Source organism: Manihot esculenta, chromosome 18 (genome assembly GCF_001659605.2).
Source record: "Manihot esculenta cultivar AM560-2 chromosome 18, M.esculenta_v8, whole genome shotgun sequence".
Taxonomy (NCBI): Eukaryota; Viridiplantae; Streptophyta; class Magnoliopsida; order Malpighiales; family Euphorbiaceae; genus Manihot; species Manihot esculenta.
Genome location: NC_035178.2, coordinates 3,052,313 through 3,067,574, shown reverse-complemented (window position 1 = coordinate 3,067,574; position 15,262 = coordinate 3,052,313). Strand labels below are relative to the sequence as shown.

General features: G+C 31.6%; 3 protein-coding genes across 3 annotated transcripts; 1 reads left to right on the top strand and 2 right to left on the bottom strand.

Moving 5' to 3' along the window:
• Window positions 1-1,421: 1,421 nt before the first annotated feature.
• Window positions 1,422-3,527, top strand: LOC110605763 (patatin-like protein 2). Its single transcript, XM_021744389.2, has 6 exons — window positions 1,422-1,713; window positions 1,857-2,038; window positions 2,118-2,304; window positions 2,408-2,572; window positions 2,679-3,154; window positions 3,264-3,527. The coding sequence occupies exons 1-6, from the start codon at window positions 1,582-1,584 to the stop codon at window positions 3,346-3,348; spliced, it is 1,227 nt and encodes a 408-aa protein (XP_021600081.2). The 5' UTR covers window positions 1,422-1,581; the 3' UTR covers window positions 3,349-3,527.
• A 1,595-nt stretch (window positions 3,528-5,122) lies between these two features.
• Window positions 5,123-7,821, bottom strand: LOC122722358 (patatin-like protein 2). The gene is made up of 6 exons (XM_043952917.1): window positions 7,450-7,821; window positions 7,181-7,365; window positions 6,544-6,730; window positions 6,049-6,213; window positions 5,650-5,952; window positions 5,123-5,515 (listed from the first exon to the last, which is right to left on the bottom strand). The coding sequence occupies exons 1-6, from the start codon at window positions 7,606-7,608 to the stop codon at window positions 5,249-5,251; spliced, it is 1,266 nt and encodes a 421-aa protein (XP_043808852.1). The 5' UTR covers window positions 7,609-7,821; the 3' UTR covers window positions 5,123-5,248.
• Window positions 7,822-12,457: 4,636 nt separating this feature from the next.
• Window positions 12,458-14,733, bottom strand: LOC110606840 (patatin-like protein 2). The gene is made up of 7 exons (XM_043953567.1): window positions 14,448-14,733; window positions 14,100-14,281; window positions 13,779-13,968; window positions 13,498-13,665; window positions 13,110-13,412; window positions 12,849-13,021; window positions 12,458-12,764 (listed from the first exon to the last, which is right to left on the bottom strand). The coding sequence occupies exons 1-7, from the start codon at window positions 14,580-14,582 to the stop codon at window positions 12,686-12,688; spliced, it is 1,230 nt and encodes a 409-aa protein (XP_043809502.1). The 5' UTR covers window positions 14,583-14,733; the 3' UTR covers window positions 12,458-12,685.
• Window positions 14,734-15,262: the final 529 nt, after the last annotated feature.

Genomic DNA, 15,262 nt, shown 5'->3' with positions numbered 1-15,262 from the left:
TCTCAAAATTGTCTTATACTTGGAGTATAAGTCAGTAACATTGATAATAGTAAATTAGCTCACATCATAATTTTGAGGGACACACGATGAAAATTATACGTCAGCGATAGTCTCAAGGAATAGAGGGATAGATTTGGCAATTTCAAGAAATGTGAGTTTCCTAGCAGGTAAGAAGCAAGAAGAAAAAAAAAATTTGTGGTGGGTAGAAGTGTCACTCACAATACGCCGACGGATAACTTCCCAAAAATAAGCTTTGGAGAATTCGTCAATCATTAGTGTTCATATTTTTAAATGAAAAAATTATTACTTAATATATATGGTATAAAGTAATTTAATTTTTTTAATTTTAAAAAATATATTAAAATATTTGTAATAAATTTTTTTATATTATAAAAATTAAATAGTAATTTTTTTAAAATTATTTTTTATTTAATATTTGTTCGTCGGATAATGGGAAGGAAACAGCCCTGCAACTTGGTTAATTACGGGTAAAAGTTGACGTTTGACAATGTCAAATAGTACTTCATTTCTTGGTTTTGAAGGGTAAGCAGAAAACGAGTTGAAAAAGTATTCGTTCATTTGATATCAATAGCAAAGATTTGGTTAATAATTAATGCATTCTGAATGGATGAATATTTTTTTCAATTATGAGAAAAACACTAATGCATTAAGAGAAATTATCAACTTTCTTTTACTGAAAATTTTATGGACATAATTCATTTGATGAAAGTCCTTCTCAAAGCTTATCCAAATTTTGGAAGAAAAAGAAAGCCTACCATTCTCATTAATTATTAAGGAAAATTTTGTTTAGATTTTGAAAAAATATCATTAAATCTTATCGATGAGTTTAGATAAAAATTATTTATTAATTCAATTTTCATTAAGAATACGTGCATAGATAGGAAATTATTTTGTCCTCCTGATTATTTTCCTGTATGTAAACAATTACATCCTATTAAAATTGACATAAATTCATTTTTTACTTGTTTAATAGTTATGAACTAGCTATATATTATAAATTCTTAAAGATTTTTATAAAAAATTATGTATTCATTGTAGTTTTATATATTATGTTGAATTAAATATAATTATTAAGTCAAAATTAAATTATTAATTATTATAATTTATAGATATTTTAGAAGGGTACACTCACCTATTTATTAAGTTTATATAAATTTTTTATTGCTATTAATTATAATAGCTCAATTAAAATCAAATAATAAAATATGATTAAAAATTGTTTGGATAAATTTTAACCCGCGGTTGCATTACCGGGCAGAGGAAGGTACGATGGTCCCCGTTGTCCTGAAAGTCCCACATCCATTAAAACCGGCGAAAGTTCAAAAGTGGTCAAATTTGACTAGTAAAAGGCTTGGCTTACTTGAAAATTCTAAATGTAGTGAAGTGTCCAGGTCTATAAGTGCCATTCCAGGTCGCTTGGGATATTGCAATCTTCAAATACTTCACAGTGCGTACTAAGTCCCTTAACATCCTTTAGCATCTTCTCCGTTAGGACCTCCTCCGTTCTTTCTCTGAACTTCTTATATTTTTTAAGAATTTCTCGGTCATTTAATATCTCATATGGAAACTCCAAGATCACCCCTACAGCCTCCAACTTACGGAAACTTAATCACCATTCTTAGCATCGATGGTGGTGGAATAAGAGGAATCATTCCTGGAACAATCCTTGGCTTTCTAGAGTCTGAGCTTCAGGTGAATATATGTTTATTTATTTTATAATCTGAAACTCATCTGTGAATTATATAGACCCTCTTAAACTCTTTAACCGTATTTGAATAAAGACGGACGATAGTATTTTTTTTTTTATATAAACTTTTGTAAATGGTCGTGTGCAGAAACTAGACGGAGAGGATGCAAGATTAGCAGACTATTTTGATGTGATCACAGGAACTAGCACTGGTGGTCTCGTCACTGCTATGCTCACAGCACCAAATGAGCAAAATCGACCTTTGTTTGCCGCCAAGGACATCACAAACTTCTATCTCGAGCACTGCCCTAAAATATTCCACCAAGACAGGTAATAATTCTTTGAAGATTGAAGATGATTGATGAGCTAGAACATGCATATACAATTAACTTATGTAATTTTGCAACAGGTCTCCCTTTGCTCCTGCGGCCAATCTGGTCAAGGCTTTTACAGGACCCAAGTATGACGGCAAATATTTGCATCAAGTTACCAGGGAAAAGTTAGGAGATATAAAACTGGAGCAGACATTGACAAATGTCATTATTCCAACGTTTGATATCAAGCGCCTCCAACCAACTGTCTTCTCCAGCTATGAGGTCCATAACTTGATATAGACATCTGCATGAATTTGGTTCGTTGAAATTATAATCTACCCAGCACTTCTAATGATATATATTTACCCGCGCATGATCTGTTCAGGTGAAGAAAAATCCATCCATTAATGCCCTTCTGTCGGATATTTGCATTTCAACTTCAGCTGCCCCAACTTATCTTCCAGCACATCATTTCGAAACCAAAGATTCCACAGGAAAAGTGATCAGGGAATTCAATCTCATTGATGGAGGCGTGGCTGCTAATAATCCGGTATCATCCCATGAACATTAATATTCAACATCTTCATCTTTGATTTGTATATATGTGAAAGTCTCTGATTATTCTTCTCGTTACTTTCAATCAATTAATATTCCAGGCTTTGGTAGCTATGAATGCTGTGATGAAAGAAATTAACAGCGAAAACACCGATTTCTTCCCCCTAAAGCCAACAGACTACAAAAGATTTCTCGTGCTGTCCCTGGGAACTGGTTCACCAAAATCTGAAGAAAAATATCATGCTCATGATGCGGCTAAGTGGGGTTTGTTGGGATGGTTAACTAGTGAAAACTCCACTCCTTTGGTGGATGTGTTTATGCAAGCCAGCAGCGACATGGTTGATTTTCACATTGCCACCCTTTTTCAGGCTCTTCACTCCGAAGAAAATTACCTTAGAATTCAGGACGATACACTGACTGGAAACCTCTCTTCTGTGGATATCGCCACCGAAGAAAACTTGAAGAACCTGGTGAAAGTGGGTGAGGCGTTGCTGAAGAAACAAGTTGGCAGGGTGAACTTAGACAACGGTGCCTTTGAACCTGCTTACAAGGCTACAAATGAAGAGGCTCTCAAGAAGTACGTGTTTACGTATACGCAAACCTTTGGCTACGTTCACTTCTTTTTATTTATTTATTTTTCCTTTCTTGTGAGATTTGGTTAATTTGATTTTCATCTGGGTGTGTAGGTTGGCTGACATACTGTCCAAGGAGAAACGGCTTCGTGAAGTTAGATCACCACAAGGCCATGGAAAAGGTGTTGCTCATAAATGAAGAATTGACTAATTAGTTTTTTCTGCTAATAAACAATTGAAAATTTCTAGTGGAGACTGATCGCTTATCTTGTAATCATAGCTACGAGCATATTCTAGTGGTACCATATCCTTGTAGCTAGGATCCTAAATTCCTAATGTATTCGTTTGTTTGAAATCCTAATTTATTGTTTATTTAAATTTATAAAAATCAATTATGTTAATTAAATATAAATATTTATCTTATTAATCACTTGGAAGAAAGTTAAACATAGCACCATATAATTGTTGAATATTTTATTTTATATTTTAGTAAATGTATTATTGATTTTCATAAAATGATAATTTACTTTTAATAAATTATATTAACTTTGTTATTTTATGAAAATTTAAACTACACTCAATAAAATTTAGAATATAAATCCATTTCAAACAAAAAATTAGAATATAAATAGTAAAAACATAATTAGTAAAATTTTGTTATTTTAAATTATTTTATCTACCCTTAATCTAATTTCAGTTCATTCTTTTTCTCTTAATTTCCTAAATCTTTATTAAAATGTCATTTTTCTTTAATTAATAATATAAATAAAGATAAATCAATGAGCTTTATCTAAGTAGTATTGGAATCATCTACTCTGAATTTCTCCAATTTAAATCATAATGAAAGCCAATTATAACAAATAATAATAATAATAATAATAATAATAATAATAATAATAATAATAATAATAATAATAATTTGTATACATGTTAAACAGCCAACACCATTTAAGAGCTTATAATTATAAATCGGTGTCTGATCAGTGTATTATAATTTATAAATCGTGTGTCTATTTAATTATTTTAGACGATTCTAATTGAGATAAACTAATATTAAAATATATTAAATATAAATTTTAATAATATAAATCACGTCAATTATTTAAATATTTTATAATTTCTACTAATTTTAATTACAATATCAAAATATAAAGAATATTATCTTTATATGATAAAATTTCATATAATATTTTATACCGTATTCCATATCTTATCATATCTAAAATCTCAAATTATATTCAAATTGTATCTAATACAAGAAAAGGTATTCTCCCTATTTTTAACCATTAATTTTATAATTTATCCATTATATATATTGAATTCAATACCGATAAATTATTTTGATAACCTAGTTGATATTTGAATAATTGGTAATTTAATTTATTAAAATCCATATTTAATATATTTTAATATTTATTTATATCACTAATTTAAATTAATTGTGATTATCGGTCTTAGATAACATTAATAAAGTTTAAATATAAAATTTTAAATTTTAATTTGTGATTTTTAGCCTCTATTTTTAAAATTAATTTTAATTTTAACAATTCTGTTAAAATCGATATTATAAATTTTATCAAATTTTGTAAAAGATTCTTTTATTTCTATAGATATTTCCGGATGAAGATTGATGTATACTTTGTCTAAATAATCTTGCACTGATAAAGACATTAGAAATTTTTTCTATTTCCCTCTTAGAAAAACTTGGCATGGGTAGCTATGGATATTAATGCGGCAAAAGAATAACAATATTTAAAATTATTATTTTTTCTATTTCCCTCTATAGAATTTTTTTTACAAGTATGTTTAACTTTCTTCACATATATCCAAATGGTGCAAGAGATTTATTTTTCCACTCGTTTATTTCTTTTATTAATATAATTATTCTCTTTCTCCATCTTGCATTTTCAGTATTAAATAAAAAAATAAAAGCAATAATTGAAATTTAATAAAAAAATTTGATACATCTGGATTGAATAATTTAAAATAGCTTAATAGAACCCTTTCTGGGATCTATTAATGAAACAAAGAATCATGAATTTGAATATTAAAAGTAAATAATTTTCAATAAAAATAAAATTTTAACGTAATATTAAAATTCACTGCGTCACTCGTTTAGAACTTAAAACAAGTCGTCCATGGGGTGATCTTGCTAGACGAAGCAGCTTCTCCTGAGAGAGTATTTTTGCAAACCTTTTGAGAGCCTCTTCATTAGTCCCCTGATTAGCTGGTTCGAATTCACCAGTCTCCAAGTTTACTTTGGAAACTGGTTTTTTTAATATCCTTTCACCAATTTCGACAAGGTTTTCCAAATTGGCCTTTGTTGCTATATCCAACGATGATTCTTGTCCACTTAGTGTATCGTCCTGCAAGTACACGTCCCAGTTTACAAATGTCAAATATTTTTATATTTCATTTCTTATTATTAAAACAATATCATAAAATAAAATTTCTTATAATTTAAAATCGCTTCATTTTAGCCAATATTGATCAGATATACCTGAATGCGAAGATAATGCTGTTCAGAGTGCAGGGCTTGGAAAACTGCAGAAAGGTAGAAGTCGACCATATCTGCGCTTGCCTGCGTGAAAACGTCAACCAAAGGAGTAGAGCCACCGCTGTTTAGCCAACCCATGACACCCCATTTTGCTGCCTTATTTGCGTTGTATCTCTTCTCCGATTTTGGTGACCCTGTTCCTAATGATATCACCAGAAACCGTCCATAATCCATTGGTTTTATCGGAAAGAAGTCTGGATTTCCCTTTATTATCTCCTTTGTCACTTCCCCAATAGCAAGTAATGCCTGATCACGAAAGAAAAATTCAAGAAATTAATTACCAAATAAGAAAATAATTTAATTTCTTTGAAAATTAATATAAAATAGAACCATGCACAATACCGGATTATTTGCGGCAACCCCACCATCTATAAGGTTGAACTCTCTCACTTTTCCTGTTTGCTCGTCCTCGGTTTCAAAATAATGGGCTGGAAGATAAGTTGGTGCTGCTGAGGTTGCAATGCATATATCGGAGAGTAGAGCATCCAAGCAAGGCTTCCTCTTAACCTAATTAACCGATTTAATAAGCAAGTGAAAATATGTTTATTAATAAACTTAACCTGCATTATGTCAAGGGGCGAAAGGAAGGTACGGCACGGATTACGTGCCGTACGGGCGACCGAAAAATGTTTTGAAGGGAATAAAGGTGCCACAGCGGCGCAGCCGGTGCCCTACCAAAGGAAAGCTCCTGATTCCGCCACTGATTATGCCACCATTTTTTTATAAAAAAATTCTTATCTAAATCATGAAATTCATATATTATAAATATATCTTTACATATATTCAATTTAGATAATTTTTTTTATATTCTTAAATAATACTGAGAAATGATCCAACCTCGTAGGTGGAAAAGATGGTTGGCTGAAGTTGTGTGATGTCGAACGTTGGGATCACGATATTTGTTAGTGTCTGATTCAATCTTGTCTTTGCAAGTTTTTCCCTAACAATTCCATGTAGATATTTTCCATTGTACTTTGGTCCTGAAATTCCTCTGATCACCTTTTCCACTTGTCCAAATAATAAACTGCTTTTAAAAGAAAACAAAAATCAAATATCATGTTAGTACAAAATTCTAATATCATGCTCCATTTATTTCATAAAGAAATATATATGTAAAAAAAATAATTTATTTTCATTCTTAATATTAAAATTAAAAATAAATGGTTAATAAATTTATATAAAAAATTTAATAGTATTAATAATATTTTTTGATATAAGTGCTTTAGCACTCATTCCAACCGTTATTAGTAAAATAAATTTATTTTTTTTATAAAAAATAAGTCATTTTTCTGATTTAATTTTTTTAATTAAAAAAAAGTAAATTTTCATTAATTAATTTTTTTAATGTTTTAAACGTCAAAAAATGTGCAGAAATAAATTTTTTTGGTAAAAATTGTTTTGAAATAAATGGATGCTTATACATCAAATAATTAAATTATAGTATATGATTGTTGTGAACTCCATTGTTAATTACCACTTTGGTTGTGGGAAGATTTTAGGGCAGTGGTTGAGGTAGAAGTCCTTGATATCTTTAGCAGCAAAGAGGGGTCGATTATTTTCGCTTGGGGCAGTAAGCATGGCAGTAATAAGACCACCTGTGCTCGTTCCAGCAATAACGTCAAAGTAGTCTGCAATTCTTGCTTCCTCACCATCTAGCTTCTGTCCATGGCCACATCATACACATCAAGAGTTAGCACTTGTCTTACCATATATTGCTATAATTGATTACTTACTACAACCTACCTGAAGTTCAGATTCTAGGAAACTAAGGATGGTTCCAGGGATGAGTCCCCTTATTCCACCTCCATCAATGCTGAGAACGGTGACTAGGTTTCCATAAGTTGGAGGCTGCAAGGGGGGATTCGATCCTTCTTCCATGTAAGAAACTAACGTGTTAGACATTCTGATATATCCAAGGATGGGTAGAGAAGGAAGGAGAAGGTGTTGTAGCTTGAGAAAAGAGATTTGATGACTACTGCAGTAGAGAACTCTATGGTCTTGTGTTGATTTCTATGCAAGTTAAGAATCGTACCATGCATGGTTATTTATAGAATCAATTCTTGATCAATGCCATGTCCCTTCACCCTGTGTGTTGACTGCAGTTGCATTCTTTCGCTATTGGATATACTTCAGAATGGCTGCTGATCATTCATTGGAGGACAACTTTAAAATCCAAAACGCGTAGATCAGCTCTATTGAGACTTGTAGGTTAGACTCTGGCATGTGAATTTTAGGTGAGAGTAAAGGCCAAGCATAAATGCCACCATAATTGATAATGCTGACTATACTAGTTGCCATCTTTGTTTGATAACCTATTTGATGAAGGAGACCTTTGTGCAGTGTTCAAAGTTGGAAGAAAACCAGTTTTTATTCCAAAATAACTGTATATCAATGTAATGGATCTCGTCCTAGCTGTATCTTGATTCCATTATGATAAATACCTATATTTAGGTCAAATCTATATAAAATGGTAGCATAAAATCATAGTAAATAAATAAAAAAAATATTATAAATTATTTGGTTTTTAAGTACGATTACAAAGTTATCAGGGAACAAATTATAAGCAGAAGCAGTTCTTTAAGCAACCATCTGGTGCTTAATTATTTAGTTATGTCAATTCGTTTTCTTTTCTTGTGCCATGGAAATTGCAGACTTTGAGAGCCGTACGTTGAAATCTGAAAGTAAGAAACCACGATTTCTTAGATTTTGTACATATTCATAGAACAAAATAAGTACCTCTTTGAACCACGACTTAAATAATTAAAAAAAAATTAAAATTCATGGGTATGACTTTCTTATTTTATAATAAAAATATTGAATGTTATGTGTTAGAATATATTATGTGTTAGGTCAAATGCATGAAATCTGAGTTAAATTTAGAAGCAGTAGAAAATAATACATGGAGGCAAACGATGTAATAAATATACAGAAAATTTAGAAATCTGGTAGATATCCATCACAATCTTAAAAATTGAATAATTTACAATATAAAAAAAATTCAAAAAGGTAATATAGTAAAAACATATTTTGAAATTATGTAAATAACTCTATTGATCCACGTAATCTTATATAGCCCAGATATTTACCCCTGCACGCTGTAACGTCTCCACATTGGATGCCACATCGGGGTTACAAACATACAATTCACGGGGAGATAAAGAAATAGATGGAACAGATCGCAACGTCTCCACATTGGATGCCACATTGGGGATCCGTGCACGCGGTAATGTCTCCACATTGGATGCCACATTGGAGACCGGACTCACTTCTGGCACTATTCTTGACCATATTAAATACCCTTCCTTTCCCCGTGGCTCGAACCCTCAACCTGACTATGATACCATAAGGGCGCATACCATTCTACCAAAAGCTTAAACTGTTAATAGAGGCGTTACTTTAATCCTATATAGTCCAGATGTAATTTGGGTTACAAAGTCACGTACTATTGAAAGTTATAACCTGATTTGTTTGACAAACCTGTAAGTTTCTTGATTTTGAATCCTGTATGTTCGATCCTGTAAGTTTGTTGGTATCAAGCAATAGGTTTTTTTACATGGCAAAAAATCCATTATTAAAAATTTTTGAAAGAATATGTTTTGGATATGCCAACTGAACCCGTTTTAGCTAAAGTTTTGGGCGTCATAGGGTATAACAGGCAGTGACCACGACATAATTCAAAATTTTAAAAATGGATCCTTTTTTTGTATAAATCAGCTAGTACAGTAAAATTAGATGATTTAGAGTCTTCAGAAATTAAAAAAGTAATAAATAAAAATGAGTTAATACTGAAAGATTTTGTAAAACTCATAGATAAATAGGAAATTCCCAAAGTAGATAAGAAACAAATTTATAAAATTCTAAAGTTTAATGTTTTTAAAACAAATTATGTGATAAAAACCGAAAAAAGAGATTTTCAATTAAGTAAACTTTCTGATAAAATAACTCTTTTATCATCAAAGACACTAAGTCATCATAGGAGTAAAAAGTACAAGTTTATTCATATAGGATTAATTCAAGTAGGAATAAAACTTTTAACCCTAGAAGAATTAAATACTAGTATATTAGCAGTATTTAGAGATGTACGATTTTTAAATTTTCAAGATTCTTTATTAGGATCTGTAGAAACTAGTTTAAGTGAAAGACCTATATCCTTTGAAATATATCCAAATATGGCCATTTCATTAAATGATTTAAATATTTTAGAAAATATAGTTTTAGAAATAAAAACTCATAATTATAGGATGAAACAAGGTTCCATTCCGATAGCATTAATATATAAAATTCATTATAAAGCCATGAATTCGGCGTTTGGAACTAAGTATAAGTTGTAGTCTAAATTGGAAGAAACAAGATTTTTACAGACAGATTTGACTAAAACAAATACGGTAATTCCTAAAACAATTCAGTGGAAAGATATAACCTTGCCAGATGAATGAATATTAGAATGTATAGTATCTTCTCCAGAACCAGAGAAGGTGAAACCAAATACAAATTTAAGTAAAATTGAGCAGTTTGAAGATGGTAAAATATCGCAAAAATTTAATAGAAATATAAATAGTAGATATACAAGATCTTTTATCTTCAGAAATAACAGAAGATATAGGAAGAGTTTCAAACTTGCCTTCAGTAATATATGCAACATATAAAGGAGATGAATCTAAACCAGTAATTCAGACTATAGTAAAACTCAGGTTTTCAACATCGGATATCCTAGATAGACACCTTAAAATGAAAGGGGTTGATTATAGTTCCAATATATATATATATATATATATATATATATAATTATTTTGAATTAATGAAAAGAATTTCAAATTTCAAATTTAAAAATATAGGCGAGATTTAATTTAATTAAAAGAATTATTATATTTAATAAGAATTTCAAATAATACAATTACTGTTTTTATTTCAAATACTTATATTTTTAGAAGATATATATATATATATGTTTTTTTCTTAAAGTTGATTGAAAACTAAGTGATGTTATTTAATACAAATATAAATCTCAATCTGCATATTAAAATCCATGGATATTTCAAACACAACACTGTAGTATTATCAGCAGCATATGCATTACTATCAACGAGAGATCAATTGAACCCCTTCTCTTTTTAATTATTCTTACTTATATATATAATTCTATCCTCTAAATTTTAAGCATTGAACACAATTTTTTGGTAAATATTATCTTTTTATAATTAAAATTTAATCCATACCGATCCCCATTTTTGTAATTTATAGTTTTTACAAATTAATAATTTAGTATTATTTAAATATAAAAAATTAACTAAATATCTAATTTTATTTAATATAGTAAAATAATAATAGATAGTAATAATATTTATGTGAATAAATTTTTAAAATAATGAAGTTTTAAATAATTGATAAGGAAAAAATTATTTTTTAGTCCCTGAGGTTTAACGTAATTAACATTTATATCCCTTTATTTTGGCGATCCAACACTTAAGTCCTTCACTTTTTCTTCCGTTCGAATTTATAGTCCTTCCGTCCAAAATAGGGTCAAAGAGTCTAAGGTAAGAGATGAAATTTTTTACCAAAAATACCCTTAATGAACGTGATAAATCCTTCTCAACGTAAAATTCCTCCATCCTTCTTCTCTCCCTCGTATTTTCTCTCTTCTTCGGCACACGAAAGTTAATTAGAGTAGTGTGTGTTAATGAAGTTGCAAGAAAAGGACGTGAAGCGCATATGGATACTTACCCAATGCAAGATTTTATAAATAAAAACCAAAAAAGAAAAAATTAAAAAATCCAAAATTTATCATCCCATCATTCCCACCCAAAAACCCTCGACTCGATGATAATTCATATACCCAAACCCACCTTCTCTCTATTAGTACCAACCCTTCCTTCCCTTTGCTATTTCTGATAAATCTCTTTCACTTCTCTCTATTCAAAAATGGAGTCTCTTGACCCAGCAGCTTGCTTCATCATGGATGACCTACTGAACTTTGTCTCCGACATAGGAGAGAGAGACGATGATGAACACAACAACAAACCCACAAAGGCCTTTCCTCCCCTTAACCCTTCACCTAATGGACTTGCCGTTGCCCCGCTTCCTTTTGATATTTTTGACCACCCAGATCCTTCACCCGTAAATTTATGCCTTCATCACTCTTCCGTTAAAAGGTTTTATTAAGCTCATTAAGGGTATTTTTAGTAAAAAAATTCACTTCTCACCTTAGACTCTTTGACTAAACGGTCATTTTGAATTGAAGGATTACGAATTCAGACGGAAGAGAAAGTGAGGGATTTAAGTATTGGATCGCCAAAATAGAGGGACAAAAATGTTAATTACGTTAAACCTCAGGGACTAAAAAGTAATTTTTCCAATTGATAGTAATAAAACAATTTCAGTTGGCACTACAAGCCAAAGAAAAACTTTACAAAAATGGTAAAATACGTACATATGAATACAATACATTTCAACGCTCTTTACCAAAAATTAGCTTTCCGCGAATATATCCCAATTAAATATTCACTTTCACGGCAGAATATTTATTTCAACATCAATTTTTCCATAGAATTGGGCAAAGAAGAAAGTGATATATTGAGATCCTTGTTGATATGAAATTATCAAGAGCCGATCCTCATTCCATCTTATTGGGTTAATTAATATTTTTGCTTTCATAAGGACAAAAGTAATTTATGATCTGAGACATAATTAACTATGACATATAACTTCATCAAATTGAACAAAATAAAATTTGAGGGAGAGAAAGACAGTGCACAAAATAATGTGGTTATGAAATTTTATTCAAACTGGTTACATCAATTCATAGTATACCTGTACATAGAATTTAAAGAAACAAGGAAATCTCACAACTCTGTCCCATAGAGGACTTATTCAATCACAACTTCATTACAGTAAAGAATCATACAGTTATGGCGGCCTTGATTTGCGACCCACCTCGTAAAGACTAAATTAGGAAGATCGATCATTTCTGTTATCGGTATAATCATTTCGAATTCGCGACTTGTCCATGGGGTGATTTAGAATGGCGAAGCCTCCTCTCTTCGGAGAGCAATTTGGCAAACCTACAAGCAGATTTCAGACTGTTATTTTATGAAAGATTAAATAATTCCGTCGCCGGAAAAGTTGTGAATGGTTTTCATGTATACCTTATAAGAGCTTCTTCATTGGTCTCTTTTCCAAATGGTTCAAAGACTCCAGTCTCCAAGTTCACCCTGGAAACTGGTTTCTTTAACAGACCTTCACCAACTTTTACGAGATCATCCAAGTTCTTTTTCGTGGCTACATCCACTGACGAAACTGTCCTACTTAAAGTGTCATCCTGCACAAATGTTTAATCAGAAATATTAATAAGATCGATGTTATTGTTCTAAGCTTGAATTTGTGTGGTAGCTGTGTAAGCTTATTACCTGAATGCGAAGGTAATTACTTTCCGAGTGCAGGGCTTTAAAAACCACAGAAATATGGAAATCTACCATGTCGGCACTGGCTTGGCTAAAAACATCGACTAAAGGTGTGGATCCATGGCTTGTTAGCCAACCCAATACACCCCATTTTGCTGCATCAGCGGCACTGTACTTCTCTTCAGCTTTTGCTGCCCCAGTTCCTAAGGATATGACCAGAAATCTTCCATAGTCCATTGGCTTTATAGGAAAGAAGTCTTGGCTTCCATTGATGATTTCCTTCGTCACTTCACCCATGGCAACCAAAGTCTGATGAAAAATCATTTTAGTTGACTAGCCAGAGAAGATGCAATTAGATTTAAAAATTAAAAAACATCTTAAAGTTATCGATTACCGGATTGTTTGCAGCAACGCCACCATCAATAAGGTTGAATATTCCCCTCACTTCTCCTGATTTCTCATCTTTTGTTTCGAAATAATGAGCTGGAAGATAAGTTGGTGCAGCTGAGGTTGAAATGCATATGTCTGAGAGTAGAGCATTCAGAGATAGGCTTTTCTTAACCTGGCCAATGAAAAACAAATTTCAGCGGAAGTTAATGTTATATTATACAATGATCATAGATATGCAACAGAACTAACAGAATCTGACTTTTAAGCGAAGATGGCAAATTAAACCTGAAAGCTGGAAAAAATAGTCGGCTGAAGCCTTTTGATATCAAATGTTGGAATCACAACGTTGGTCAATGTCTGGTTCAATTTCGTGTTTCCTAGTTTTTCCTTGATAAGATAATGCAGATATTTCCCATCGTATTTTGGTCCTGACAAAGCTTTTATTACCTTCTGTGTTTGCGGAAATAATGGACATCTGTTGTTTAAAAAATAATAAAAATAAATAATGTTATTATTTTACCATCCCAAAAGCAGAAATTAACGAAAGAATTCCTTTCCCTTATTGATCATAGCAACCGTATAAAGAATGATTTTGTTTTTTTTAACCTGTTTTGTGGGAAGATTTTAGGGCACTCATTCAGGTAGAAGTCCTTGATATCCTTGGCTGCAAACACCGGACGATTCTTCTCATTTGGGCTAGCAAGCATTGCAGTAACTAGACCTCCGGTACTTGTTCCTGCTATTACGTCAAAATAGTCTGCGATTCTTGCATCCTCACCATCCAATTTCTGGACCATGCAAAGGCAAAAAACTTAGCATACATTCTGTTAATATATTTTTATTTGAACAAAATTTGATATCCTAGCATGCATGCATGCATGTTCATGCTTCATGAAAGATTGAAGGAAGGTCTATTCCTGCACGATGGAGGAATATTGAAGCCATTATGGATACCTGAAGTTCAGACTCTAAGAAGTTAAGGATGGTTCCGGGGATAACGCCTCTTATCCCGCCACCATCAATGCTGAGGACGGTGATCAGGTTTCCATAAGTTGGAGGTTGAAGGGCCACTGCGGTTGTTCCTTCCATCGGGAATCGATGACCAAGAGAACTGTGTGATCTTTGTGTGGGACTTAAAAAATTTAAGAGCCTATATAGTAGTGATCTTGATGTCTCTCAGATAGAAGCAGAGATATCTCAAGTACGCCTTTGATAATAGCTTGATGAATTTGTGATTAGGGTTTCCTTGGACATGGGTATTTATAGACTCTCATATGCATATATGGTACGTACACACCCCATTTTTTTTCCATGTTTTAATAAACTTTTATCAGCGGATGATCTAATCTCCATCAATTTTGACCAAAATTGCACTTTCCTGGACGTAATATAAATATTGGATAATGCATAGCCATCAATGGTGGGGAACTTTGAAAGCTTGGAAAATTTTTGATTTGAACCGTGTGGCCTGTTCACAGAAAATCAGGTACACTAGTAGGTGAGACTCTTGCACGTGATTTGTAGGTTAGAATATATATTTAGGTGATGCTCTTCCATGGAGTTCATGAATCTGTTAGCTCCGTATGCTTATCCAAATTGAAGAGCCATGTTTATTTAATTACTCACATAGATGAAAACATTGACGAAGACATGGTGTTATGAATTGAATCGTTGAATTATCAAAATTTTATATTCGTAAAAGGCAGCTTTGAATTTGAAATATTCGAATGCGAGATAATAACATAAATTAATTAAAATAAAAATATAAT